The following is a 27,033-nucleotide window of genomic DNA, read 5'->3' as shown; positions in this document are numbered from 1 at the left end:
ACATATCATCAAGAGCTGGATCTGGTTACTACTGACCTCCAGTGGCAGGTGGAGGTATCGAGTTTATCAAACACTGGTGGCCACATTAGATTGAAGATATCATCTAAACCTTTATTTAAGTCTCAAGCAGACCTGATAAAAAGGGGTGGAGATTAAATAACTTGTTCAGATTTATTCTAAAGTGGGGACAGCTCCCTTTAGATACATGTCAGGCTGTTTTTTAACTGTATAAGTCAAAATAACTCCACAAAATGCTCTGTGATAGAATTGTGCTGAAAACTATGAAATATGAGTAGCTTAGTCATCATAGCTTGGATCAGAAATACTTGATTGATGAAGGTATGACAAGGTGAGGATGTGCACTAGTATATTGTAAGAACTGCATGCTAACCACCAGGTTATTAGGCACACTGCAGTATGCATGAAGTATTTTGTAGGTAGGTTTCAAACACAGCCCATGCTTCCAATAGCTGTTTTTTTATACATGGACTGCATGTTAAACACACGTTGTAAGAGTACATTCCTCCTGCATTAAACAGTCTTTCATGGGAAAAAGAACATAAGTAGTATTCTGGATTTTACACCAAACAAACTAGTTATGAAATTGTGGTGTTGCAGAAGTATGAGGTATAATGAATTGCTGTCTCAGGCTCACAGAGTCTCATATGTACCCCCGAGTTTTCTGATGACATCTTTTATTTTTGCTTATGCAGATGAACAGGCACTACAGTTTTGAAATTACAGCACTATGCTAAAAAGAAAAGAGAGAAAGCCCTCGAGTCTTCCACAAAGTTTTTCCCCCAACATTGCAGATCAAAGTTTTCAGCAGGAGCAACAGAGAGAAAAAAACAGGAGCTTTTTTTGAAGTTTCATCTTTTTTTTAAATATGATTTTTACACCCTTCAGTGTATGACAGGAGTTTTCACAGTGGTTTTACCTTTTACACTTTCCCAGTACACTGTTTCACTGTCCAATTTCTGTCTTCAGTACAGTTAAAAGACTGTTGACTGGTATTCATATCGTCTTCTTTCAAACAAAGGGAGCCAGTGTGTCGTGTCACTGTAAACTGAGCCAGTGGCGGATTCTCTAGAAGCCAGCTCTCTTTCGCTGAACGTTGAGAGTCTTTGGGGAGTCAGGGTGGTAGATTTGATAAGGCAATATTTATTTCACCCTTCTGAATCCAGTGTTTACGAGGAGCAACAGTTTTTTTAAAAGCATACAGGAGCATAAACACTACAAGCAACGTCTCCCTCGTGGATTTAAAAAAAGAATTAGCTTCTGTTCTTGCAGCAGAAAAAAAAGGCAACAGTCTCATCAATATTTCAGAGACAGATCCTCTTTCTTCTTTCTTGTGCAGCGCTCGTTGCAGTTTTTTCTGCCAGCGTCAGTAAGAGAACACCCGTTTTCCTTGTCAACAAAGGGTGTAGTTTTCATCAACACCTGGGGTTACCCGGAGAAACGGACCAATCTCATTTAACGAATACTGTACTGCCACATGCACTCATAAGCTTTGTCTGGTTTAGATTCTTAGGATTCAAACAAAAATATTTCACTTTAGCTGATATTTAATACAGCGTGGTTTATGGTAAAACAGACCAATCATGAGCGTCCGTGTTACTTAATACAAACAAATACAATAAGGTTTTTAATTTGATAAAGAAACCGTCAGGAGTTTGGTGGGATAAATTTCGGCCATGCACTGGATCAGTTCAGATGAGAGCGGTAAACAGAGTGTGGTGGACATCAGCATGCACATAATCACAGAGAGAGGAGCTGGGAGCAGATAATGCTGAGTCACTGACGTAGTAAACAATCCTCATTAACTGCAGAAATGTTCCAGCGAATGAAATAAATAAACTGTGGTTTAAATGAAGCTCCACACAAAGGCAGATTTTCTTTGTGGCTTCTGCGAACACAGTTTGAGCATAAAGACAAGAGAGACAGAGAAAAGTATTGACAGGTGATAGATACAACAGGCACCTTGTTAGAGGCAGGTCAGACAGTGGCGGCGAATGTAAACAATCCTTATTTTGGTAGAGTCCATATTTCCATTTCAAATAGGAGCTCAGCTCAAATCTTGTTTCAAATGCTAATGCAGTTCATCCCAGTCTCAAGGCAGTTTCTAAAATAGTTACAGAACTATAAACCAAAGATGTATGTCTACAGGCAAGATTATTAGACAGCAGAATACCTAATGTATGTATTTCAGTTTAAATATATTTCTGCCTGTTACATGAAAGTCTGCGTCAATCTTCATGAAGGGCAAGGAGAACTTCAGCCCAATCTCAAATCTTTTTCACATAACCAACATTTTTTCTTGTTAATTTACCAAAAAACTTCAGAAAACTTGTGGCTTCAGTTCAAAATTCTATTTCTGAAAGATGAAAAACAGGTACTCTCATTATGTGATGTAAATTATGTGGCAAAACAACAAATAAATGTTGCCTTATGGTCTTAAGTTAGACATGAACCCAGGCTTCCTGTTCCAACTCCTCGACCACCTTCCCATTGGACTTTGTCCCTTTTCATACTTCGTCACCTGACTGAGTAATGTTTCTTATATTTCTTGCAGTCCTCCAATCCGGTGAGCACAGATTGAAATCTATGCTGACAAGGGATGAGCGTTTAGTCGAATAATAATAAGACGTCATCACCCTCATTAGTCAGTACCAGAATTACTAGCCAGCTCCACAAGCTATTAATACTTTGATTATTCTAGGCCTGAAATGCCAGTCCTGTATTATCTTAAAGCCATAGCGCAGCCACCCGCCACTAGCCTTGTCTGTAACTCAAGCATCATAATGCTCTAATACTTAATTACCTGTATGTAAACAAGCACAGATGTCAGAATAGATCTTGTAGTGTGGCGTGGTTTGTCAGTATTTTGATCTAGAGAATGGGGATAGAGATGTATGTAGGCTGTGTTTGGTTAAACTTGCGTATCACGACTGGAACAATGTGTAACCAGAACAGACATGTGGACAATAATATGGAAAGATAACTGAAGGTGGTGGTGCTAGCTCTTCTAACTTAAACCACATTGTAACACTCATTAACACACAATTTTAAATGTTTTCAGAGTGTTTTTTTTTTATCTTTAAACTTCTGGGTTAGCCGGAATTGAAATTTACGTTTGAATAACGAGGACACTTCTCGTTTCGGAACATCCTTAATGTTAACCAACACACAAGAAAAGGAAGTTACTCTCCACGTAAACAAACCTCTGGATTTTATATTCTGTTACTATTCTAATGAGCTGCCTTGAGACTGGATTATTGTGACATGCTGCGAAGTGAAGTAGGAAAACTGACAGCATTAAAGGTGTAGTTCAACATAACTGAAAATATGCTTTCTCACCATCTTGCAGAGAGTAAGACGAGTAGAGCAATACCAAACTTAAACTGATTTCACATTGAATATGAAACAGCCGTCCAGTTGTAGGTTAGCTTAGCTTAGCATAAAGAGAAGGCAGGGGAAGAGGCTATGTTATTTTTGTTTTTGAAGACTCTATTTCCTGCATGAACTGTGTGAAGATATTAAGTGGGAAAGTTGCAATAGCTGGCTTTGTGTCTATATTAAAATGCTGACATGTACCAGTACCTTTCCCCAGCTTTCACTTTATGTTTCATCTTCACTTATCTTTAACTATCTAATACCCTTATTACTGTTCTGTGCTAATCTTAGCTAACCAGGTTCAGGCTGTAGCTTCTCATCCTCTCATCTTGCTCTTCAATAAAACCTTGATGCAGTTTGAAGCAAAGCACATTTGCCCAACATGTCAGACTATTCCTGCGATGCTAAACATGTAAATATTCCACAAAGAAAAGAAAACACTATCCAATGAGAAAACAACTGTACAAGCATCCAGACTGTAAAAAAGATTCAAATATATACATGAAATGCACAATGCATAGCTCAGTCAGGCTATCCAGGCACAACTGATGATACCATATCAATATAAAGATGAGAGAACACACTGAATGGCATGTTAGCGTCACATCTGAACTCAAACACAGCTACACACAGACCGTCTTAAATATTTAGTTTCCATGTTTGGAGATGATCCTGTTTCAGTCTTGTGTCTCTGTGATGAGTGCTGAGATGATGAAGAGTGCTCACTGTGCCCAAACAGGAAGAGGAAGCTTTGCTTTCAAGTCTCTGGCAATGTGCAGTGTTATGAACGGAGGGTTTTCCCCTCTAAAGAGGAAAGCGTTTCTCAGCTAGTCCACTTAAATCGGCTCTACGTAATTGGCCGGGTACAGACCCAGCTTGCCGTTCTCTAGGCGTCCTTTACACCAGCCTTGTTCGTCCTCATCCTCCAGCTTCAGCAGTTCATCTCCTGCGGGAAGAATGAGACAGAAATGTTTAGGTGGGGATAATAGGATGCATCTCTTCTTCATGACACACAGAGTCAAACTGAACATGGATACTACAGATTAAGGCAGGGGTTCCCAAACTTTTCAGCCCGTGACCCCAAACATATAGATGCCTTGCGAGAAGACTTGCGACCCCTTCTGTCCCTCAAAGTGATTAAATGTGGCTTCATTTAGCTACTCTGCAGAAAATTAGCCTACCTATATGAGCATGTGGCTGTGTTTCCTGTGCTTTTATGAATTAACCCACTGCTACTGATGCTTTAGATAATTAACTGTTCACTAACCCTCAACTTAGGAGTCATCTTGAAAAGAGAAAGGGAGAAAACTCATTACATTTTCTATTTTCAAGGTTTTATTTCAATGGAAGATACTATTTTTTTTAAATATTTTTTACTATAATGGGTAAAATTGACTATTTTTAGATAACTTTAAAAAAAAGCATTGTGGAAGACCTCTCAAGACCCCCCATTTGTGTGTTGCGACCCCCCAGGGGGTCTCAACCCACACTTTGGGAACACCTGGATTAAGGAATAATTTAAAGAAAGCCTAAAAAACAGAAGATTCATTTACAAATTATGATAGCACACATTTACTGTGTTGAAAAATAATGCTTAAGGTTGAAGGTAGTATTCTGTGTGTGACAAAGAAATATAAGCCTGAAGTGTTATCAGAGAGACGTGTTCAGCAGCATGAACACAGAAAAAGACAGATGCAGTCGTCCGGCATGGACACAGAAAGAGACTGCACCGTACCACAGGCAGGTGAGAGTCTGCTTACCACTGGATGCCCCTGATAAAGAACTGGTTGAGACTGGATTTAGTTTTTTTGCTGAAGCTTTCTTTTCAGACGTGATGGGACATATTGTGGACATCTGGATAGATTGGTCATGGCTTCTTTGTCAGGATATTGATTGTTTTTTACAGTCCTCTCCTGTATGCCCTTGTGTGTCTTAGTGAGGGCGTGGCTTCTCCCTCCTGATTGCTGCCAATCTGTTACACCCCTTTCAAGCTTCACACCTGCAGCCCATCCAGTAATCAACCTGGCAGTAAGACTCTTGGCTCTCCACACACTCCTGACCAGATTGTTATCTCTCCTGGATCATATCTCATCGTGCCCTCCCCCTCTTCCTGCCTGCCTGTACCTCCTCGTCTCCGTCAGACCAGCTAAACCCTTCTCACAGGTTCTCTGCCACGACTAGTCAACATGGAAATCCGATCTGCAAGATTCAAACAATACAAAGTGTTCAAACTGCCTTCATGTCACCTGTGATTCTGTTCTGCTCTTGGGTTTCCCAGTGCTAGCTAACACATGTCTGCTCACGTTATTCAAGATGGTATGAAAGTTAGTTTTTCCCTTAAGAAGGCGTTAACTTCCATTTTCAAAGAGAATATTGTCTTTTTTAGGATTTAATGAAGTCATAGTGAAATGTATAGCAAGACAGGATTTAAAGGGAAAGAAGAGGGGATGAATTTTGCAACCGAAGACTACTTCAGCCTGGAGTAAGCCTTGGCAAACCTGTTTTGATGCTTTTAGAATATTCCCTTCAAGTTTATGGGAGGAATCAGTAGATATACTGCTCACCTGCTCTGAAGCTGAGCTCGTCCTGCTCCTGGCCGTCGTAGTCGTACAGTGCTCTCACTCTCACGCCTTTCCCCTCTTCTTCATCAAAAGGGTTCGACCCTCCGTTGGTGTCGTTGCCCGAGTTCAGGGCCGTCTGGTCCTCGTCCGACCACTCGGTGGAGCCCGTGAATGCCTGGTTCTTCTCGTAGCTGCTGACACTGAACATCACAAGTTTTATCAGAATCTTTTGTATTTTTAAGAATAATGTTCTTGGGTTCTAAAGTTTGAATACTGCTGTCTTGTTTTAGAGTGTGAGGTTTGTAGTTTATATTCTCTCTTTTGACTTGTGTGCTGTCTTTACCCTTGCTGCTCTTACTATTTACTCGTCATGCACACCAACAAATGTGAAATTCCAATCAGACAATAGAGAGTCCTGAAGATTTTAACCTTCTGTACTAAATCTTACCTTCCTCGGTCTGAGGTTTGAGCGTGGTCGACTGCTGTTGTGACGTGAGTCAGCATGACTCCATCGCTGCTCTTCTTTGACTTCTCTTTGTTGGAGATCTTATGAGTTAGGTCGGGGTTGTATTCCTGCAAAACATGAGAAAAAACAGGCTTAGGTTTGTGATGACTGTTAAAATAGTTAACATATTTATGTGTCATACAAAATCAATTTGATGCTCATCACAGTTACCACCATGCCTCATTAAGCTAATGTTAAGTTTTACATTTGGCATCACAAAGTCAAATTATGTGTCAGATTGTATTTTATTCATCTGTCTTACCAAGAGACAGATATTATATTTGATGAAAAGTGAGGCATTATCGGATGAGCTGATTTACTCCTCTGCAAAGAGTTAGATGAGAAAAGTAACTTCCTTTCATCCAGTGTTTTCATCACCTTTGGACTACTTTCCTAGGCTAAGTTAATCTGAGCTAACTATCTGCTGGCTGTAGCCACATTAGCATAAAAACAAAGAGAGAGAGATATTGAAGTCTTCTCATTTAACTGTCCCCAAGACAGTGACATGATAAGTTGCCTTTAATGTTAAATGTTGTATCTCTGTACCTCAAATTGCGGCCAGTTCATATGCATGCCGGGACCGTTAGTGTTGCTGAACCACTTCAGATCTTCCTCCGCGCTGGCTGATGTGATGGTGCGTTCAAGTTCTCTGTACACTGTAGCATAACTGTGTAAAGGCAGCAAAGATGTATGTGAGTGCAACAATTAGCTGATAACGCTTCTTTTTTATACTTTATAAAGTTCTGTTTCAAACCTTTGGTCTTCCGCGAGGTTAAGATGACGTTTGACGTCCAGCAGCACCTCTCTGAGGAAGCTAAGCCTCTTCTCTTCAAACTGCTGGCACTGATCGAACACCTGCTCCATGCTTTCCATGTACTGAGGAGAGCACTTATTCAGCTCGTCCAGAGCCTTCTCATACTTCTCCTTTGCCTGAGTGACAACAAAAACACACAAACGGTTAAAATAACTAAAAAGTACATGACGACATTTGATATTGACTGATGCAGGGATGACTGATGCTTTGATGCCACAGTTTTTTGTCCTCACTTGCTGTTTTTTCTTTTCTCTTTAGAAAAAAAAAGACCATAAAAGCGTTTTCAAACAAATGAAGGAATCAAAGTCTGAGTCTGTGAAGGTCGAGGCAGTGCATGGAGAGCAGAGTCCGCTGACACAGAGAGAGGGGGAGGTGTGGTTTTCACTCTCACATGAACAAAGCTACACTGACTGTAGCTGTGAAACGGTTACGACAATTGGCAGAAGGAAACATTCTAAAAATAACTCCTGAAGTGATTTTCTTTAGGCGTGTTGAGGGAAACATCTTACATCTTGAGTAGAGCTTTAACCGGATGTTGCCACACACCCTCAGGTCACTCCATTATCATACATCACTATCTCTCTACATGCTGGTAGCAACTGTTTGGGACACTGTTTGGTTTATCACATTATCATGCAGCGCAGTGAGGAGACAGATGTTTCGTAACAGGGATCTGTAAGTCAATGCTGATCCTTCGTCTGTTTTTTTTTTTTTACAACAACAAAACCGGTTTTGAGTCTGCAGCTCTTAAATTTAAATGTTAATATCACATTATCATTTTGCTCATAGTAACACTCTCCTATTCTGTGTCTGTGTGAGGGTTTCTTATCCTCCTTTTTTAACAGCTAATGAAGGAGAATCAGGCTCCGTGAGTGAGACCTGATCACCAGTGGTCACTTGGATGCGTATCATCTGGCCATGTGTGAACCGCTGTGATTAGAGCTGTCCACTGTGATCGGTAGCCGGCAACGGGAGCTGCGAGGGCTAGGCCACGACGAGTAGGAGGACCACCGTGGTGAGCACGGAAGCCTAGGGCGTGGAGCAGCCGTAGGTGCAGATCTTGGTGGTAGTAGCAAATACGAGAACAAATTTGGTCAGAACATATCACTTCTAAGTGTAAATAAAACCCCTAAAGAAGTGCAGCAGGAGCAGAGTCGAACACCTCATAGTGGAGAAACGTCACTCTAATGTTACTGACATTATCAATCCCTCTAAACTCCGCCCACTGACAGCGGTGTGGTTTGTTTACATGATGTAACAGAAGTGTATATTTCACAAATAAAGTACGGCCATCTACGGCTCAACAATGTGACGTGAAATTTGATGCATGCATGCTGTTAGGACGTGATGTTGGAGCTTTAACACTCCATGCTCTCACCTTCTGGGAGTCCTGTTTGCACCTCTCCACCTTCTCTTGGAGTTTCTTCTGCTGGTCGGCCGTCACAGAGGCTTCTCCCTTACTGTTGGCCTCTCTGGTGGACGCCAGCTTCTCCTCTTTACAGGCCATGTGGAAGGACTTCTTGGCAGTCTCCAGCTAAAAGGAAAAAATGACATAAGAGATTCAAACCTGGGTTGCTGCATTAATCTTAAAAGTGACATATACATATGTCATGTCACATGTGTCATAAATAAACCTTAAGCTCAGTAGGGCTGTATCTTTTGTATTTCATTCTAACCACAGTAAATTATTGTTATTATTCTTATAAGCAAGATTGTGATAAAAAAAAGAGTGAAAAGTTATTATCACCTTTTCCTTAAAGCTGGGGTTGGTAGTCTCGGAAAACCAGCATGAATTTGAATGTAGCTTTTCCTCATGACTCCGTCTAACCCCTCCCCTCCTCCCTCGGAGCTCCTCCAAAACAACGCCCCCCCTCCGCTCACATGCACGAGCGCCACTGACTTGCGACCATATGATCGTGACTGATTCAAAACCGGTCCTCACCAAAACATTATCATAGTGAAAGTTAAAAACACAAACAAACATGGCTGCTGTTAGCACTCACAACTGTCATGCTAGCATTATCCAGTTGATCTGGTGACACGATATCAGGAGAAAAGTTATAATACATATAATACTGTAACAACTCTACTGTTTGTTAAACGTGTTCAGTGTAGATGTTCTTAATTCATACAGTGTTGACAGTCAGTGAAGGCATCAGGAGACTGAGGTGTAGAGTGTGTGAGTGGGAGAGAGGAGAGACAAGAGAAGTTTTTCATTCATTCAAACATTGATTGTAGCTTTGTTGGTTGGCGTGAACACAACCGGTTAGTGAAGCTCAACGTGTTCACGAACCGGCTCGTCATCCCTACAGCGTCCGGAATGACGCTACAGTACATCTACATTTTCTGTAGGACTTACTAAATGTCATTAATTCTTCTGCTTGTCAGAGCCCCCATGGTTAGAGCTTTTTAGACTCTGATCCGGACTACAGTCCTGAGCAAAGCACCTCATCGGGTCAGAGGGGACAGGCCCGAGGTCGAGCGAGAGGGGCAGTCAGTAGAGTCAGGGGAAGTAGAGGCAGGAGACGGGAACGAGGAGTACACGCAGGGGAAATGTACGCGAAGGAGGCGGGCAGAACGGCAGGACGGGATTTGAATGGTTTAAAATTTTGGTACCCAATAAACGGTGATTGGTTGGTGTTTTCCCAGGTTTACTCTGGCTGTAGATAGCAGCTTTTCTTCACTCTTTTTTAAGAACACATTATGTATTGATTGCCATCAGGACATAAAGATCATTTTAACCAGTATAACAAAAAGTGTATCTAAATCTGATTACCAACACCAGCTTTAAGCCTATGCTGATTATATTAAATTGCTAGTTTAGGATAAAATAAATGTAAGAATATGAAGCCACAGTTAAATATGACTACAGTCAACAAATCGTCATAGTTTGAGAGTTTAAACTTTGGAATGTTTCAGCAAGGAAATGCAAATTCTTTTTCCTAACAAATAACACAAATCAGGGCCTCATTAGCTTAAAATAATGGTTTATTATTTCTAATGTGTCATGTTCATATGTGTCATGGCGAATGAAGGCAAAAGACAGGAGTTGTGAGTCTCTAGTAATTTTAAAAGTTCTCTTAATCGTGGAAAAAATGTTGATGAATCAAACTCAAACTTGTAGCAAAAACAAAATAAGAGGTAAGTTTCCCTACATTACTAAGTATATTTGTATTAAGCACAATGGGAACACATCTCTTCATGCTGACAGTTTGGGTTTATTTGTGGAATATCTGCTGCCAGAAGAGTATCTGAAAAGCTGAACAGCAGCATGACTATTTTAGGAACAATATGCTGCCAACTGTCGTCTTAAAATGTGATGCTTTAAAGATATGAGCAGCACAAATTAAATCCCTTCGACACTTTCTGGAGGAATAAAATATGTAAATGAAAAAAATACCCATCACAAATAAAACAAACTTGGCTTTAGTTCAACTCCTCGTCTGGATGTGCATGAATAAACTCGTCTCCTCACCTCTTTCAGCTTCTTGGCCCAGGGTTTCTGCGCCTTCTTGAAGCCTTCCTCTGCCTCTTTGGTTTCCTTGAATCCTCCCATCATCTGTTTGTGGTACGAGTCTTTTTGCCAGTTCTTCACCTTCTCAAAGTCTTCGTTGATCAGGTGGTTTTTCACTTCTTGGTGAAGCTCACTCACCTTCTCCGCCTCCGTCATTGTAGCCGTCCATGCTCGCTCCACTGTGCCGTACTGAGGCCCTGATGGAAAATCAAAAACAATCAAAATACTATGAATTATATGCAAAGTGTTGTTTATCTAGAAGCCAAAGATCTTTGGTTGCACCGTTAAGATCTGGTATTCTTCCTCTGGCCATTGGGGTCGCTCGATTCAAAAGTATATCCCAGAATAAAACAGACTCTGTGAGATGTGTGATTTGAACAAAGTGGAAACTGAGTCCCATTTTATTTTGTACTGTACAAAGTATTATAACCTCAGAGAAATATTGTTTCAATAAATTGCCTGTAAAAAGCCTGAAATATTGTGGTGGACAGATGTGCAAAAACTAAATTGGTTTCATTTTGATGTGTTTAAACTTGCTAATTTTGTATCAAAAGCCTGGAAAAGAAGACAAGATAGTCTTTTTAAGTGGTGTGCATTTTTACTTTTATCAATTTATTTTATTCTGTTATCATTTTCTCCCTCAGTTTCCTTGGAATTATCGTGCTGTGCGCTCTGACCCTGGACTGTACAAATTGATGGTGTCTTGTAAGCACATGCGGGCTGGGCATATGATTGTATGCATGGCACAATAATAAAATAAAAACTTCAAACTGTATGTAGTTCAAAACTGTACAGAATTTGACACAAACACAAACTGCTAACCTTTGTCCACGAGTTGCCTCCATCTCTTGGACCACTCGGTCAGCTGCTGGGCGTAGGCCTTCTCGATTTTGGCACGCTCCTGGATGCAGTTCATGAGGTCATTGCAGAGCCGGTGACCATCATCAATCCTCTTCACCGTACGTTTGTAGTTCCCAACCTACAAAACAATGTCTCAGGTTACTACCTTCATGTATAAGACGTCAATCTTCATTAATCATCACACAACAACAACAGCAGTGATTGTGTTAGCCTCAGGGCCTGCCTGGTGTCAGGTATTGATTTTCTGCGTATCTGTCATAAAATCAAATGCATTAAAGTGATAAATCAACACTGCTGGTATTAAAATAAGTGACTTTCTTACTGAGATATGAGACTAATATCAACCCTTGTATAGTCTGTGTTTAGAGGGGGGTGAACTGGGCAGTGTTTAGCTTAGCGTGGCACAAAATCTTATCAAAGGTAACAAAATCCATGTACTCATTGAGCTTCAGAAAGTGCTGAGTTAGCTGTTTTCAAGAACTGTTTCTCCTTATGCTAAGCTATGTTAACCAGCTGTTGGCTGTAGCTTTGTATTTAAAGAACAGAGGAAAAAGGAGTTAAATAACAGCCTATAAACCTTTTTCAAACATGTTTACTCTTATTCCTGTTCCTGCTTTTTAAGTGATTTCGTCCCTTTTTGGAGAAGAGACGAGCACACACTTGTTCCTTTAGGTTTGTGAAGATTATTTGTTACTAATGCTCATTTTTAAAATCTGTGACGATGCTAAAAGTTGAACTGCGACTTCAGACTTTTCAGTTTTGGGAGGTATTTTGTGCGAAGCCTGTAAATGTAGCTTTTAGATTGTAGGTGATGCACTGAGTAGAGAGGAGAGGAAAGATCAGCAGGGAGGAGGCTGCTGCTGTGTGTGTGTGTGTGTGTGTGTGTGTGTGTGTGTGTGTGTGTGTGTGTGTGTGTGTGTGTGTGTGTGTGTGTGTGTGTGTGTGTGTGTGGAGTTATGCAATGACAGCAGAGGGTGGGTTCATGGCGTATTATTTACAACCCTCCATGGACGCAGGAGCAGCAGCCTCCCACAGAGCTCTTAGCTTCTCCCTGAGACTGAATGAGAACAAGAAGGAGGTGAAAATGGCACCAAACTCACATCTTAAAGACAGAGATAAAAGGTCTGCATCTTCACTGAACGTGTAATTCATATTAACATGCACCTCAACCTGGATTCTTAATAAATCTTAAATGCCGCCTTGATGAAAGCAGCCATGAGTGGGGAATGTTTATATTCCACAGCAGCCCTCTGCAGCCAGCCGACTCAGCGATCAGCAGGCAGCACTGCAGCACTGAGTGAAGAGCGGTGAGCGGCTGTGATGAAGAGACCGTGGGCTGGAAACAGACACCTTTGCTGCTCCAGCTGGTTTCTGAGCACACGGCACAGCAGGAGAGACATGATGAGAATAAACAGCTGAGTCTGAGAGGAAAATGAATTAGAAACCCCGAACGATAGAATGACGACACGTCTTCTCTTTCTCAAATACTTGCTGATGCCTTCCATCAAACAGACTGAATGTAAAGATGCAGTAAGATGATCTGAAGCTTGGGTCAGACTTTTTCCCAGTGTGAACACTCAGCAGCTCTCATATATAATGAATGGACTTCTGGGAACTTGTTGCTCAAATTACTTGGACTGTTTGTTCTCGGGGTGTTGGTGATGTAATCGTGTGGGAGAAACCCATTACAGAAACCCGGAGCTAAAACAACGCATCAAATATTTATATAAACAAACATTTACTTGCCACTACTTTGGTTCCTTTATTCTAAAAGCAAAATTGTCAAATTCTCTCTCCTGTTAGCTCTGCAGCTGGGATTATTGGCAGATTTTGGACTTTCTGTCATGTCAAACCCGCTCTCCAGAAAACAAAAGGTGACAACACTGAGATTTGTTGGTTTGTTTGAACTACTTAGTTTTAAATGTGTGGTCCCATGTCAGACAGTACGTAAAATATCCGACTTTTTCAGCAGTTGTAAACAATAACAAATCCTTATAACAGTATTTACAGGCGATCGTTTTTTGAACAAGCATTTGGGACCCTGACTATCTGCTACTACCGACAACTACTGCCTGACACAGAAAGCACACAACCTCATTCAGAGAGATTAAGTCGATGCTGGAGGGTTAATATGAAGGTTCTACAGCTCATAGTAAAAAATATGTGTTTCTGTCACAGCAGGGGACAGAGGCAGAGAACATGCCTTTACCAAGCTCAAGACCCTTGTTATGCTGAATCTAGTACCACACCTTTCAGCTGGCCGGATGTATCAAAACAGATCAAGACATGACTGTATACCTTCATGGTCAAAGGTCTCGATCTTCCACGAAAGCTGTCCAAACGTACAGCATGGACGAATGTTGCAAACAGTGTTACTGTTGTAACTTTAATACGAGCTACATCACGAGTGGCAAGAAAGAACCTGGGACTGCATACGGAAATGAAAAGCTAGATCACACGAGAGACATCGATGCTACAAGACGAGGTGTGAGTCACTTTATTGTCTTCTGAAGATGGAATGTGGAGTCTAATCTTAGTGAGAGGTCTCTGATTGTCCCAGTGAGGAAACATCACAGGCAGGGCCAAGTAGTAAATAATGAGTTTTTAATTCTAGCACTTATTTTAATCGTTGCATAACACAAGATTTATATGATTTAATAACAAACACAGCTGTTCTTATGCTGAGTGATGACAGGGAATTAGATCAATGCTACTTAATGAAGCAGAAAGTGTTGAGGGATCAAACATCATCGATAAATCATCATTGAATCTGTGCCCACACACGGATGATGAACGAGGCCCCGCTCTGCTCTCAGTCTCTGGCCTGCCAGACACAGCAGGTTCAGTGAGAGTTCATCACTAGGCGGTGTCGCTTCTCTCTTATGTTTAATCTGTCTGAGCTTGCTCCTCACGGTCTCACCTCCCAGAAGCTGTCTGTGGTCTCCTCCTGGCTGGCGGACTCGTCGTAAGCTCCAGACATGGTCCCAGATTTGGCAGGATGGCTTCAGGCTGTGTGGGTCTGCAGCAGAGTAACGCTCCTCATGCACTGTGAGAGAAGATAAGCACAGAGGAGTGTAAACACAGAGCTATAAATATGGTAATAAGCTGCACACCCTGCTCTAATATATACAGTGTTCCTGCAAATGTCCTCTAAGAATAATCGTCTCACACACTCACACTAACCAGCCTGCAGATACGAGGCTTTGAGAAGTTTGTATGTTTGCTTTAGAGCCTCAGTTTCAGATTAAGTGTTTACTCCGGCAAACATTCATGTTTTCATCTTAACACCTTGTTTATGCTTTTTCTCATACGCACACAGACTTCATAGATATCAAAGTATCAAGGAAACAGAAAGTGCACTGTAACAATTTATGGGAGGGATTACGAAGCACACAGAATAAACCAGATTAAGTTGTTATTTAAAGAAAAGCAGATAAAGTGACTCTACAGCTGACAGAGAAATGGCATGTTTATACAGATTAAAAAAATTAAAGTGTCTGAATACTGAAGAATAAAACTAAAATAACTCTGATTCAGCAGAATTTAATAGTGAGGAGATAATCCTTAACTATCAGAAGTATTTGAGTCTAATTTGATGACCTGTCCTTGAGTTAGAGTACACTTTGACCTTTTTCTAACTGTTAGAACTGACCTCACCTTGATGAAAAAATGAAAAAATAGTGGGCAGTAAGGTTTTTGGATCTTTTTACTTCACTAGGTTGGGACGATAAGTTATTAAGTTCACACTTTATATGTTTGATTTGTTGATAAAATTCTGTTTTTGTTTATTCAAATTATTTGATTTACAGTTTTTTTGACTGCTTGTCTTTTTTAGTTGTTATTCTTTCAATAAGTTAAAGGATCATTTCTTTTTTTCTATGTCGTTGATTTGCCCACACCTGATGCTGTGACACTGATTAGCCACAGACTGGTAGCCACACCATTTTCAAGTTGTCATGCCTGCATCTGCAAAATGTTTGCCTGATGAGCGTCTAGAAGTTGAAAAGTATGCAGTGTTCTTGCAACGCTACATAATAATTCAATACCACTGATAAGAAAGTTAAATGTTTTGTTAACCTGTTTCAAAAAACTGTTTTTTCATTATCTGCTGATTGCTTTTCTAATAAACAATTAATGAAAGCAAGAAGTCATAGAAACACAGGGCTGATGATGACAAGCAAATTCTCTATTATTTTTTGGCTATTTATAGTCTTTGCACATTTCTGTCTCATTTTTCTTTATCTTGTTTTTACTGATGGCACCTTTAAACTTCACTTGATTTCATAATTTATTTATTGATTGATTTATGGAATATTTTATTTCTATCTTGTTTTTTGATCTTGTTTTACTGATGATTTTTGTTGAGTTCGTTTGTTTGTTGTTAAGCTCAGTTGAGTCACAATGATTTTACATTTTTCTGTCAAAGGAATGATCTATAAACTTAAATAATGTTTTTATTTAATTTAATTTATTTATTCTATTTTGTTTAATTGTCTTTTCATTATTGATTCTTTAAAATGTAAGATCAGAAATGTTCCCTGTACATAAATAATGCAGGAAAACTTCCTGATAAATGACGTTCGCTCAATCAAACCCCTGTTTCAGCTCGAATGTAAACTGGATCATAAAAATATCAACAACAGTCACAACTTCTGCTGATAACAAGGTACTACACATGTTCAAAGTACAAACTAAAGGTGAAGAGATAAGTGATCAGAACCAAAGGTTCAACTTCTGATCCTTTTCCTTTACACAACACGTTCAGGTAGACGCAGGTGCTTACAAAATCACACGTACAGTCATAACCGGAAAGTTTCCGGTGATTTCTCTCCTCCCAGAGATGACTCCATCAAAAGATTTACTGACTGGGTGTTCATTGTCAGAGGTTTTCTCCCCCTGCTCTGGTCAGAGTACTGCAGGGTAACTGCAGAGTAATCTTCCCTCATTGTTGTCAGCTGACATTATGCCAAAGCCTCGCTGGAGCACCTCATGCTGCTGCAGAAGTTAATAGCTGTGACATGATTACAGATAAAGACGCTGGAATTAGGAAACAGAATGTCCATAGAAGTAAGTGGTGACTGAATACAGACTCAGAACTATTCATCCATACACTGTGTCCATGACTGGAGAGCTGGTTAGGCCTGCTGAGCATGGAATGTCAAGTTTGAAGACTAACAAAACTTTTCAAGACGTTTAAAATAGCCAAATAACCTCAAAGAGAAACAAAGAAAAGCAAAACTACAAAGATGATCAAAAAGCTGCTGTGAAGATATACAACTACAATGATATGTACTCAAAATGAATACACAATTAATGCACAGAAAAGCAAAACGTGTGGGAGAATGGCAACAATAGCTAAGAGACAAAAAAGGACTACTTAAAAAAAAATTTGCCAACTATTTTGAGACAAGAAAATAACTTCAGGCAAAACAACAAAAACAACTACAAAGAGACGAAACGCTACAAAATGACAAAGACAAACAATGACAAAGAAATAAAATAACTATAAAGAAGCAAAACAACTACAAAAAGATCAAATACTGGCACAACACAAAAAAGTAACCACAGAAAATAAACTTGCGAGGGAGAACTAGTGCAGCGAAAACTATACAACTACAAAATGAAGCAAAACATGAGCAACCACAAAATAAAACCACAACTAAAAAGAGACAAATAAAACTCCAAAGACACATATCTAAACAACCTCAAGGAGACAACACCACATGGAGACAAATAAACAACTTCAAAAAACAGAAGCCAACTGCAAAGAGACAAGAAAATAACTCCAGATAAAACAACAAAAACAACTTCAAAGAGACGAAACACTACAAAAGTACAAAGACAAAAAACTACAAAGAAGCATAATAACTACAAAAAGATCAAATACTGACACAACACAAAAAAAGTAACCACAGAGAATTAACTTGTGAGGGAGAACTAGTGCAGCGAAAAATTAAACAACTACAGTGTAGCAAAACAACAGCAACCACAAAATAAACAACATCTACAGCTATAAAGAGACAAAACAACTTTAAAGAAACAAAATACTACAAAGACACAAATCAAAAAAACTTCAAGGAGACAACACCACAGGGAGACAAATAACAACTTCAAAGAGCCACCTAACATCAACAAATCAACAATAAAAAAACACCACAGTGTATTTTTCCAAATGTGGGTGTGAGGCGTATTTCACGTCTTCACCTTTTTAACGATCTATTACTTTCAGAGGGACCGATTATTATTAACATTTTAATAACACTGAATCATTAGGCAGCGATCTGTCCAATCACTGCAGACTCTCAGCCCCATAAGGAGCTGATATATGAGTGCAGATACAGAGATTAAAAACGCAAACATTACTCCGGTGCTTCTGCAAGCCTCATCAGATTCATGCTCACCTTCACTGGTTCAGGTCCATCACAGCACAAACTTCAATTTCATAAATCACTGTATACGGTTATGATTATGATGGGCCCTTATAGGAAGCGAACAGGAACCACTAATAGCAGCTAACAGAAACCACAGATGTAAACATCTCTGTGGCTAACTCTTCCTCAGCAGCTGTGTTGTGTATGATCCCTTTTAAATAATCACAGAGTTCTTGACATCATATCTTTGGCCGTCTCTAACTCCTTACTTGAAGTAACTCTTTCTTTTAACATTGTAGCTGAATTTGACTTTTTGTTGTTGCATCACTCGACAGAGGAACAAAGGAGCGTCACAGTGAGTGTCTCGTTATTCTCTGTCGAGCTCACTCCCACGGTTCCGGTCGTGTCTTTACGGCTGCAGCCGGCATTTGTTAAAGGGTCTGAGAGAACAGCACCAAAATAGACCGACACAGTTTGAAACTTGAGTTAGGTAACAATGGAGTTCAAAGTGGATTTGCACTTTTTCTTATTCGGCTAATTTGTGGTGAGAATACACGTCTTATCTGCTGATTTTTATCAGCTTTTCCTAACAATAATGTACAAAATTCTACCAATCTTTGTGTTTGCAAGATTTATCAATAATCCAGTGACACAGGTAAACAACGCTGCTTGATGCTGAGCACATGATTTATTTAAACTGGCGATTACTCTCACAACAGCTGTTATAATTCATGCTAACTTTGCACTAAAAGCTCACATTATGCATTTTTTAGTAAGGATTGGTCAATTTCTTGGATTTCTTTCATATATAATGGTGAAGGTGAGTAAAATTATGGGACAATAACAATAAAAACAGCTGAAATATTCATTAAGACTTGAATAGTCAGCATTCTCCATTGATGACCCCAAATAATGGAATACCCTCAAACAGACTTTAAAGTTGATATCTATTTCCTCTTTTACAGAGTTTAAGACTTTGATGTCTCATCACTGTGTCTCAAACTGTATCTGTTTTAATTCATCGATTGTTTTGTGAATGGTTATGTTTGTTTGTTTCGTTGTTTTTGATGTGCCTGTGATCTTGACAACATTGGAAATGTATTTTTGAGAATAAATAAAGGTTTTGATTTGAATTGAATTGAGCTTCACTGCATGAGCTCGGCCAACTTTTTGATGGATCATGAATCACGAGAGGAGAACAAAGGCTCACACATGTCTCTACTTAAAGTACTTTTTTTTTTCAAGCATTAACAGGGTTCCCACTCTTTTCCAGAGATCATTTTCCAGGACATTTTCAGTGATGATCAAGCTGGTATGACCGTCTAAATTTAGTTCCTAATTTAGTTCCTAAATAGTCTAATATGTTCCTCTCAGTGTAAGTCTACATTGAAAGATGTGCAGTCTATGGCTATGTATGAAATCATCTTTTACATTCTTAAAAATTATGGCAAATTGATTATAGAATAATGCAACCACAGATGTACAGAACTTTATTGGTTTAGCCAAGTAATGGCCAAGCTTTCTCTTTTATGAAAAATATAAAAGTAGCTAAGTAAAAAACAAAAGAGCCAGCAAAGGAATCTGGAAGCTGCCTTACTAAAAATAATGGATGAAAAGATGCATACCATAAGTTAGCGGGTGGTTATACACAGGTACAGGTGAGACTGGAGTGAACTAGGTGCTAACAGCTGACAGAAACAGATCAAGATAAGATGTAAAGCAGGGATTCAAATTAACTAGATGAGCAGGCACGGCATGACAACAGAACAGCAGTGTTTATCAGAGCAGTGAAATGCCAGCTTCCGACAGTCTGAACCTCAGCTCACAAAGAAGGCATCAATGGACACAACAGCGTGAAGAATGATGCAAATGTTTGTAGGATGTCATTCTATTATTATGTGTTGGGTTTGCAATCTGTGGAATAACTTTTTCTTCTGAGATCATCGAACAACTCTGATAAGACTCCTAAAGGTTAAAGGATATGTTGAGCATTTTGGTAAAAACACTCAATTTCTTTTGTTTTTTGCAGTGTGTGGCATTTTAGCTTTCCCTCACAATAACAACGATGGCGGACAACGTAGCATGCTTGCTGGTGTTGCTCCTGGCTATTCATAATCACATGAGGTCCCGAAGAGAACTTATCCATCTTTACCAATAATTCTGTTGTCATCTTTTTGCAGCAGGAAAATGGCCCCTTGCCCCTGACGTAAGCGGTTTGTGGCTCTAGACCAGCAAAGAGTTGTTGCTGCTCTGGAACCTCTGGAGTCGGTTATCTTGTAGTTGAAACACAAAAAAATGGTTCTCAATTGAGGACTGGCTCCAAACCGGCCCTGAAACTGCCTTGTTGGAAAAGGGGTACCTTGAGGCCTCCATCTTGCACCGCCAAGTTTCTACGCTAGCACAGAACGGACAAACTGGTAACAAGTGAATGAAATGCACCAGTTTGAAGATGAAGAAGAGCGTGGTTGCAGTTTTGTGCTGAAGAATTTGCACCAATAGATGTTTTTAATGGTAGAAACTTGACAAATGGAGGATCATACTTATTTTGCATCATAGGAGCTTCTTGTCCTTGAAGGCCACCATCCATTTCTAGAAACTGTACCTTTAACTGAATTGCAAGTAAAGTATGAAGCTATGGCAACATCTTATTAGATTTGGATCTAAAACTATCATGAATACACAAATCCAAGTTTTGATTGGGCTTTATGTTACAAAATATACACCCTTGCTTGGGGGAGTTACCAACTGGAGCCTCTTTATTTTGTATGTCATGTAACCGCCCCACAAAGAAACCCCACAATTTACCATTTTTGCTCCTCTTTCTGAATTAACATCAAAAAGAAAAGAGAGAATGTGTTCACTTGTGAGCCTAGAAGGTGCTGGTAGAAAAATGTTGTTACCTTTGGATGGAGTTAGGTTAATGTTGTAATCGTAGCACCGTTTCCAGTTTTTTATGCTAAGCTAAGTGCTGCTAGCTCAAGTTCAATATCAAGGCAACAGACACGAGAATGTCAAACTGTTCCTTCAAAACTCCCAGTCTCTATCCCACGTAAAGTAACAATTTGATGTTGCATATAGGTAAAATGGCTTCTCCAGGATGCAGTTAATATTGCGTCTAATATTTGGGACATTGGTTGGGTAGAAATTTATCTAAAGCAATGGTTGTCAAATAATTAATAATCCACAATCTTACAAATCCAAAGCAGTGGATTGAGCGGGATCTGAAGACACACATATAAAACAATAGAAAGAGAAGCAGCAGCAATGGAGTGTTTTGATGGGAGGTCAGGGGGAGGGGTGGGAGCTGCATGGGTATTTGGGTCAACTGTGGAGCAATGGATGGAACAACACAGTTGACAATGATGGGCAGAGATGTAAAAAGAGAGGAAAATGAATAGACTCTAAAATCTTAAACCCAGTTAACCAAAGGGAATTTCCTCCAAATGGATATGGTAATAACAACCGGGCCGGATGCAGCGTGGAGCATGGCATGAGTGGGTGTTTATCACACTTGGTTAATCCATTGGCCACACGCAGAGAGGGGGCTTTTGTTCAGGAAAGAACGGCCGATCGTGGAGTAAGAAAAAAGACACTCAAAATCTTCTTCCACTGTACAATCACACCCAGAAAGTGGAGAAGAACTGAATCAGAAATAGTGACATCAAGCTGGCTGTGTTTCTGATTTTAAGCACTCTATGTCTGGACTTATTCTTTGTACACAGACAATACCTTACCATGCACACACACAGTCACAAAACCAAAACACTGGCAGCACCATGCAAGGTTCAGTCAGCTTCACTCTGCTTTGGGTTATTCCTCATCCTTTCTCCTCTTTCATCAGCACAACCTGAAGCCTCGGCCGAAGATTCTCACAGACAAGAAACAGACTGAAAGAGCATCAGGGCTCCACATCTCTCAAAAACAAGTCCAGAGAAAGCTAAAAAAAAAAAGCAGCGCGACTCACAGCACAGCAAAACCAGCAGCATCAACATGTCAAGAGAGTCAGACCTCCCAGACAAAGAGCAGAACTACACCCAGACACAGAGAGAGCACAGCCCCCCGCCACAGCAACAAAAGCTTACCCCCAGTCCTCCATTAACAGCGGCTCAGGCTGCAGCGAGGAGAAAAGAGACACGTGGGCTCCTCCAGCAGTCAGCCCCTCTCTCGCCTCCTCTCCTCCTGTTCCCTTAGTTGTTGTGTCCTCTCTGACTGACTGACTGACGGAGAGATGGAGAATCAGCGTGCATAAGAGGAAGAGGAGTACTAATCTGTGATCTGAGCTCTTCCTGCCCAGAGTGCTGTTCAGGAAAGGCTGCGTGTATGCATGTGTGTGTGTGTGTGTGTGTGTGTTTCTCAATGAGAGAGGGATAATCCTGTGGTGCTTTGCTTGAATGGTTCAGACAGAGCAGCAGAGAAGAGGGGGAGGAGGGTGGGTAAAGAGGGTGGAGTAGGTGGGCTGCTGCTCTTTATGAACTGTACTGTAGATGGAGTGTGGATGTGTGAGCTGCTTCATGATCACACTTTGGAGAAATTGAGGCAACGGCTTCATTTCTAAAATAAGAAACATCAAAAAACCAATGCAGACATTATTGCTGAAGTGGAACTATTTTTATCTCCTCAAACAGGTGTCCTCTCTGCAGATATGTGAAGAGTTTGTCAAGTCAATGCTTTATAAAAATGCTTCAGCTGTGAAATCGTCATGAAAGCCTGATTTTTCAGGTCATAAATTTATCTGCACAATGAAATGCTTAAACAAACAATTGGGGTTTATTTCTGATGACTTTAGTGACTGAACTAGAAAAATCAAAAGTCAGATCCTGCAGATTACGGGATGATTGCAACTCATGCAGCCAACTGAAGCCAAAATCAGACAGAGCACTTTCAAAATGTCAGCCTGCAGAAAGCTATAGCTGCACCACAGATTTTTTCTTATTGTTGCAAGGAAACAATCTTTAGCATAACCAACCCTAACTCAGAGAGCCACAACTGCTCATCCAATAGACAACGTTTTTCCCGTGCTGATGCATCTTGCTGTAATGTAACTATTAAGGCAAGTGGTAAGGATAAGCATTTCAAGCAGAAATACTATTCTATAGTCACTGAACTATCAATCAATAATAGCTCCCTCTTCTGCTGTTGCCTTGCTCTCAGTGCATACTTGTTGTAGAGTTATGGTTTGCTAATTTGACCCAGCAAAGTTTTCACTCAACCTCAATTTTGTTTTTGTGTTTTGTTATTTTGAAGAAGTTCCTCACAGAACTGTATGGCTGCTGACTAACGGCCATATTCCATCGGATCCGGGTCCGGTCGGTCTCCGATCCATCACAGTACCGGAGTTGATGGTTTCTATTCTAGTCAATGTGTTAACTTCCACTGGATCTGCTCTGTTGTGCTCTGGCTCCGCCTCTGATCCAGAAGGTCGGAGCCCTCCGGATCAGATTCGCAATACTTCTATGTTTGCCGCATTTCGGAGCACGGTGCATCAATCTCAACAGAGAAGATCGAGCAGAACAGGAAGTAAGGCAGCAAAACAAAATTCAAACATCTGGTTCATTTCAGAATAAAACACTCTGTTTCAAATAAAGTACTTTTTTTTATCATTCTAATACTTGCTCATGAAAAGTCTCTGATCTGCTATAAGTACATTTAAAGGGAAATCACCAGAGAGAGATGACAGACAGTTTGTGTATTAACTTTGCTGCCACACTGCTCCCAGGCTAACCTCAATATTTTACAAGAACTCAGCTTTATGAAAAGCACAGATTAAATTTTCAACTTGATTCTGTCTTAAAGCTAAGTCTGGAAGGGCTGCCTTCCTAAAACTTAACATTCTGAAGGGATTATAGTGTTGATCCTTTTTTTTTTGTTATTATTGTTTTTAACTTTAGTATTTTTTTAACTTTATATATTTATTCATTTCAAATAATAACCTATTTATTTTATTGTGTTTTAATTGTCATTATTTTATTTTTTTCTCTTCTCTATTAATTTATTTTCTATGTTAAATAATTAAAATTATTCATCATTATCACTTTTGTGTTTTTCAATTAACTAATTTATTCACATATCTAGTTATTTTTGTTTTCTTTTAATATAAACACATCACTTGCTTAGTTTATTTAAGTTGATCTTATGTGTATGATGTGTAACAATTCAAATAAACAGATTTGGAAAATTCTGAAGGGATGACTGAAGAGGGAAAGCTGCAGAATGTAGATGAGAGAACGTTTCTGCTGTCCTGATGACAAAAGAGGAAAGATTTTAATTCACAGAAATCCTTTAATGGACTCAAGTAAGGGTGCGGACTAACTAACCTGAGATAACGACGATGACAGGGGGAGTTGACCCTGATAAACATGAGCTGGAAGGAATTTGAAGGCCGTAGGCAAGGCTGTGCTGTTGACATGGCAGCCATAAAGTGTCTAATAATTACACAACTTATCATAAAGTTTAGGACCAAAGTGGAGCTATAAAACTGTTCTGAAAGAGACAGCAAAGTCAGAGCTACAAAACACAACATCTGTACTGTGAAACAGCATTTCAGCAGCTGCCTCCCTCTCCTGGCAGCGCTGTTTAATTCACAGACACACACCAAAACATATCAGTCGTGCACAAACCAGGAGAACAAGAGGGCGACCTCTGTCCCGGTCTCAGCTGAGAGGACGAAGATGTAAACAGAGCAGAGAGGTGGGGGACAGACAGACCGCAGTGGTGATGAGTGAGGGAAGGACAAAGACTTTGAAGACACACAACATGGTGATACAGAGTTCTGTTACACTTGTTTTTACTCAAATCACACTATCAGTCACATCTTCACATCCCCACACATATTTATAAAACAGACGGTCTTTCTCTGTGTCCCTCTGTCCTCTGAGCACAAACAGAGCGTGCTCAGTGAGATCTTGGCCTCATTACTCAAGTGCAGCACTTCTTCTCTCCCTCAGGATAAACCGCGTTGCTGCTGCCGCCCTCATCAGATTCAGGCCCTATATATAGAGCCACATTCATCAATAATGCAAACCGCAGGGTAAACAGATAGAGGCGATGACCAATGTGACTCACGTGGAGAAGTCCTTTAAGGTTGGATGTAATCTAATGTCACGTCCAGACTAGTGGACTATAAAAACAAGAGATCCATACGAGTGGGTACGCCGACAGGAACGAACACCAGCTGTGTGTGAGTGATGAGTTTCACCCCTGGAGGACAGGTTGGTATTTACAAAGAATTACGGCTCAACAGCACTAAACACTTGTACTTGCTACACACTAAAGCCTGGATTAATATGACTTAAACTGATGTGTAATGCTATAAAACATTTAAACACTCCTCTACAGAGGTACAGAGATTACTATCATTACCAACAGCCTCCAACAATTAGATGTAGCTTTAAAAAACATTAAGGATTTCCATTTGTAGTCGAAGCAGCAAACCAATATGAACGATGAAAACGCCTCTGAGCTGCTATCAGCTGTTGGTATTATCTATGAAGCCTCCATAAAAGCCACTTAACCCTCTGCTGATCTGGTGGTGTTGCTTACTACAGTAGGTGGCAGTCAGGTGTGGTTGCTGTTGTGTCATTTCTCTTACAGATATGTGAAGTTGACATAAATAAAAGAAATGTGGGCGCCATTGGAAAAAGGCTCAGAAGAACAAACACAATGAAAGAAACATTTTCAGGCAGCTGACAATGATTCATGGGTCTCTACTAGTGATGTGTGATGATCAAAAGCTGCGGCTCTGAGAGCCGATGCTTTATAGTGAATCAGAAGAGCCGGCTCGCATCGAGAGAGAGCCGGCTCCCAGTTTTTTTCTTTCGCTGCTTAGTTCTCAGTGTTCAGCCCCAGCTCTGCTCACAGCATAACTTTGTTTTGATTGGTCAGCATGGTGGCCAATGCGGCCAAACACATGTGAAGATATAGGATACAGGTGATGGAGGGGAGGCTGTGTATCATGAAAATCTGTTCCTTCCAAGAGTCTTCTCAAAGACAGGGCAAATACTCACTGAGAGGAAAAATCGGATCAGCCCATCCAAGCTGAGGCATCTGATTTTTCTCAATACCAACCTGCACTGAGGACATTAATAATGTTTGCTCCAGTTTGGTTCTGGTTGTGTTTGCTTGAGTTTGGTTCTGGTTATGTTTGCTTGAGTTTGGTTCTGGTTCTGTTTGCTTGAGTTTGGTTCTGGTTCTGGTTCTGTTCTGTGGATATGTTTGCAGTTTTTTGTTAAATTGTACAATAAAAAAGTTTGATTCAAATACTAAACAAAAGCAAGAATGGTTTTGTAACGGAATAAATGCACAAAATTTGGCAATTATAAGGCTTCTCATAAAAACACTGTACATAAAAGGGTTTTCAACACACAAACCATTAGGCTCTCTGAAAGGAGCCGAACTTCCCATCGCTAGTCTCTATAAGATTTATCTTGGCAATTAAATTCCTAGTCCTGTTTTTAGCAGCTACATAAGTTTCACATTGAATAGCTGGGGCAAAAGTTGATTGCTAACATGTAGGTCAATGTCGTCACACCTTAGGGCCTGTGCCTGTGTAGGCTGTCTTTCAGCTGACAATGCCCTTATTTTTTACAAAATCAAACAAAAAACCTGCACTCATGTCTGATTTTTGCATGTTTTTTCATTGCTGTGTGTGTGTTTTATTGTATTTTGTTGTACTTGTCATACAATTGATTTTTTTATTTTAACTCACTGCTTTAATATTGTATTCTCTCAAAAGCCCTTCTAGGGACAGGTGTTGCAAATTAGCGTTCTCTACAAACACTATGATACTTGCATGGGATGGCTGTTGTCAGTTTTTTCTATACATATTGTATAAATAAATTAAACTGATGCGGTTCAGTGTTTTTAGTGCATGTACTGATTCCAAAACGCTCTCAACACCTCACAGCTCCCCACCAGGTTTATTCACTTAACAATATATCACCTTTTTCTTATTATGGGTTGAAAATTTTGCTGCTAGCTCAGTTTGCTAGTTATCCCAGCATGCTTTGAGCAGCGAA

At 40.1% G+C, this 27,033-nt stretch overlaps 1 protein-coding gene across 3 annotated transcripts in view; it reads right to left on the bottom strand.

The window, feature by feature from the left end:
• Nucleotides 1–678: 678 nt before the first annotated feature.
• pacsin1b (protein kinase C and casein kinase substrate in neurons 1b) overlaps nt 679–27,033 on the bottom strand; it is a 54,893-nt gene continuing 28,538 nt past the window's right edge. Inside the window, exons 1-10 of one of the 3 annotated variants that reach the window (XM_034681436.1) lie at nt 22,102–22,365; nt 14,569–14,694; nt 11,610–11,766; nt 10,749–10,984; nt 8,652–8,807; nt 7,214–7,389; nt 7,006–7,126; nt 6,403–6,527; nt 5,958–6,154; nt 3,213–4,339 (exon numbers count right to left, since the gene is read on the bottom strand). In XM_034681436.1, coding sequence (XP_034537327.1) covers nt 4,230–4,339; nt 5,958–6,154; nt 6,403–6,527; nt 7,006–7,126; nt 7,214–7,389; nt 8,652–8,807; nt 10,749–10,984; nt 11,610–11,766; nt 14,569–14,628 — 1,338 coding nt within the window. In that variant the 5' untranslated portion in view covers nt 14,629–14,694; nt 22,102–22,365 and the 3' untranslated portion in view covers nt 3,213–4,229. Of the gene's footprint in view, nt 4,340–5,957; nt 6,155–6,402; nt 6,528–7,005; nt 7,127–7,213; nt 7,390–8,651; nt 8,808–10,748; nt 10,985–11,609; nt 11,767–14,568; nt 14,695–22,101; nt 22,366–27,033 lie in introns of those variants that run through there. The other 2 variants (XM_034681427.1, XM_034681420.1) reach the window with 2 other exon arrangements.

The sequence above is a fragment of the Notolabrus celidotus genome, chromosome 1 (genome assembly GCF_009762535.1).
Source record: "Notolabrus celidotus isolate fNotCel1 chromosome 1, fNotCel1.pri, whole genome shotgun sequence".
NCBI lineage: Eukaryota > Metazoa > Chordata > Actinopteri > Labriformes > Labridae > Notolabrus > Notolabrus celidotus.
This window is presented reverse-complemented; position numbering and strand designations above follow the sequence as displayed.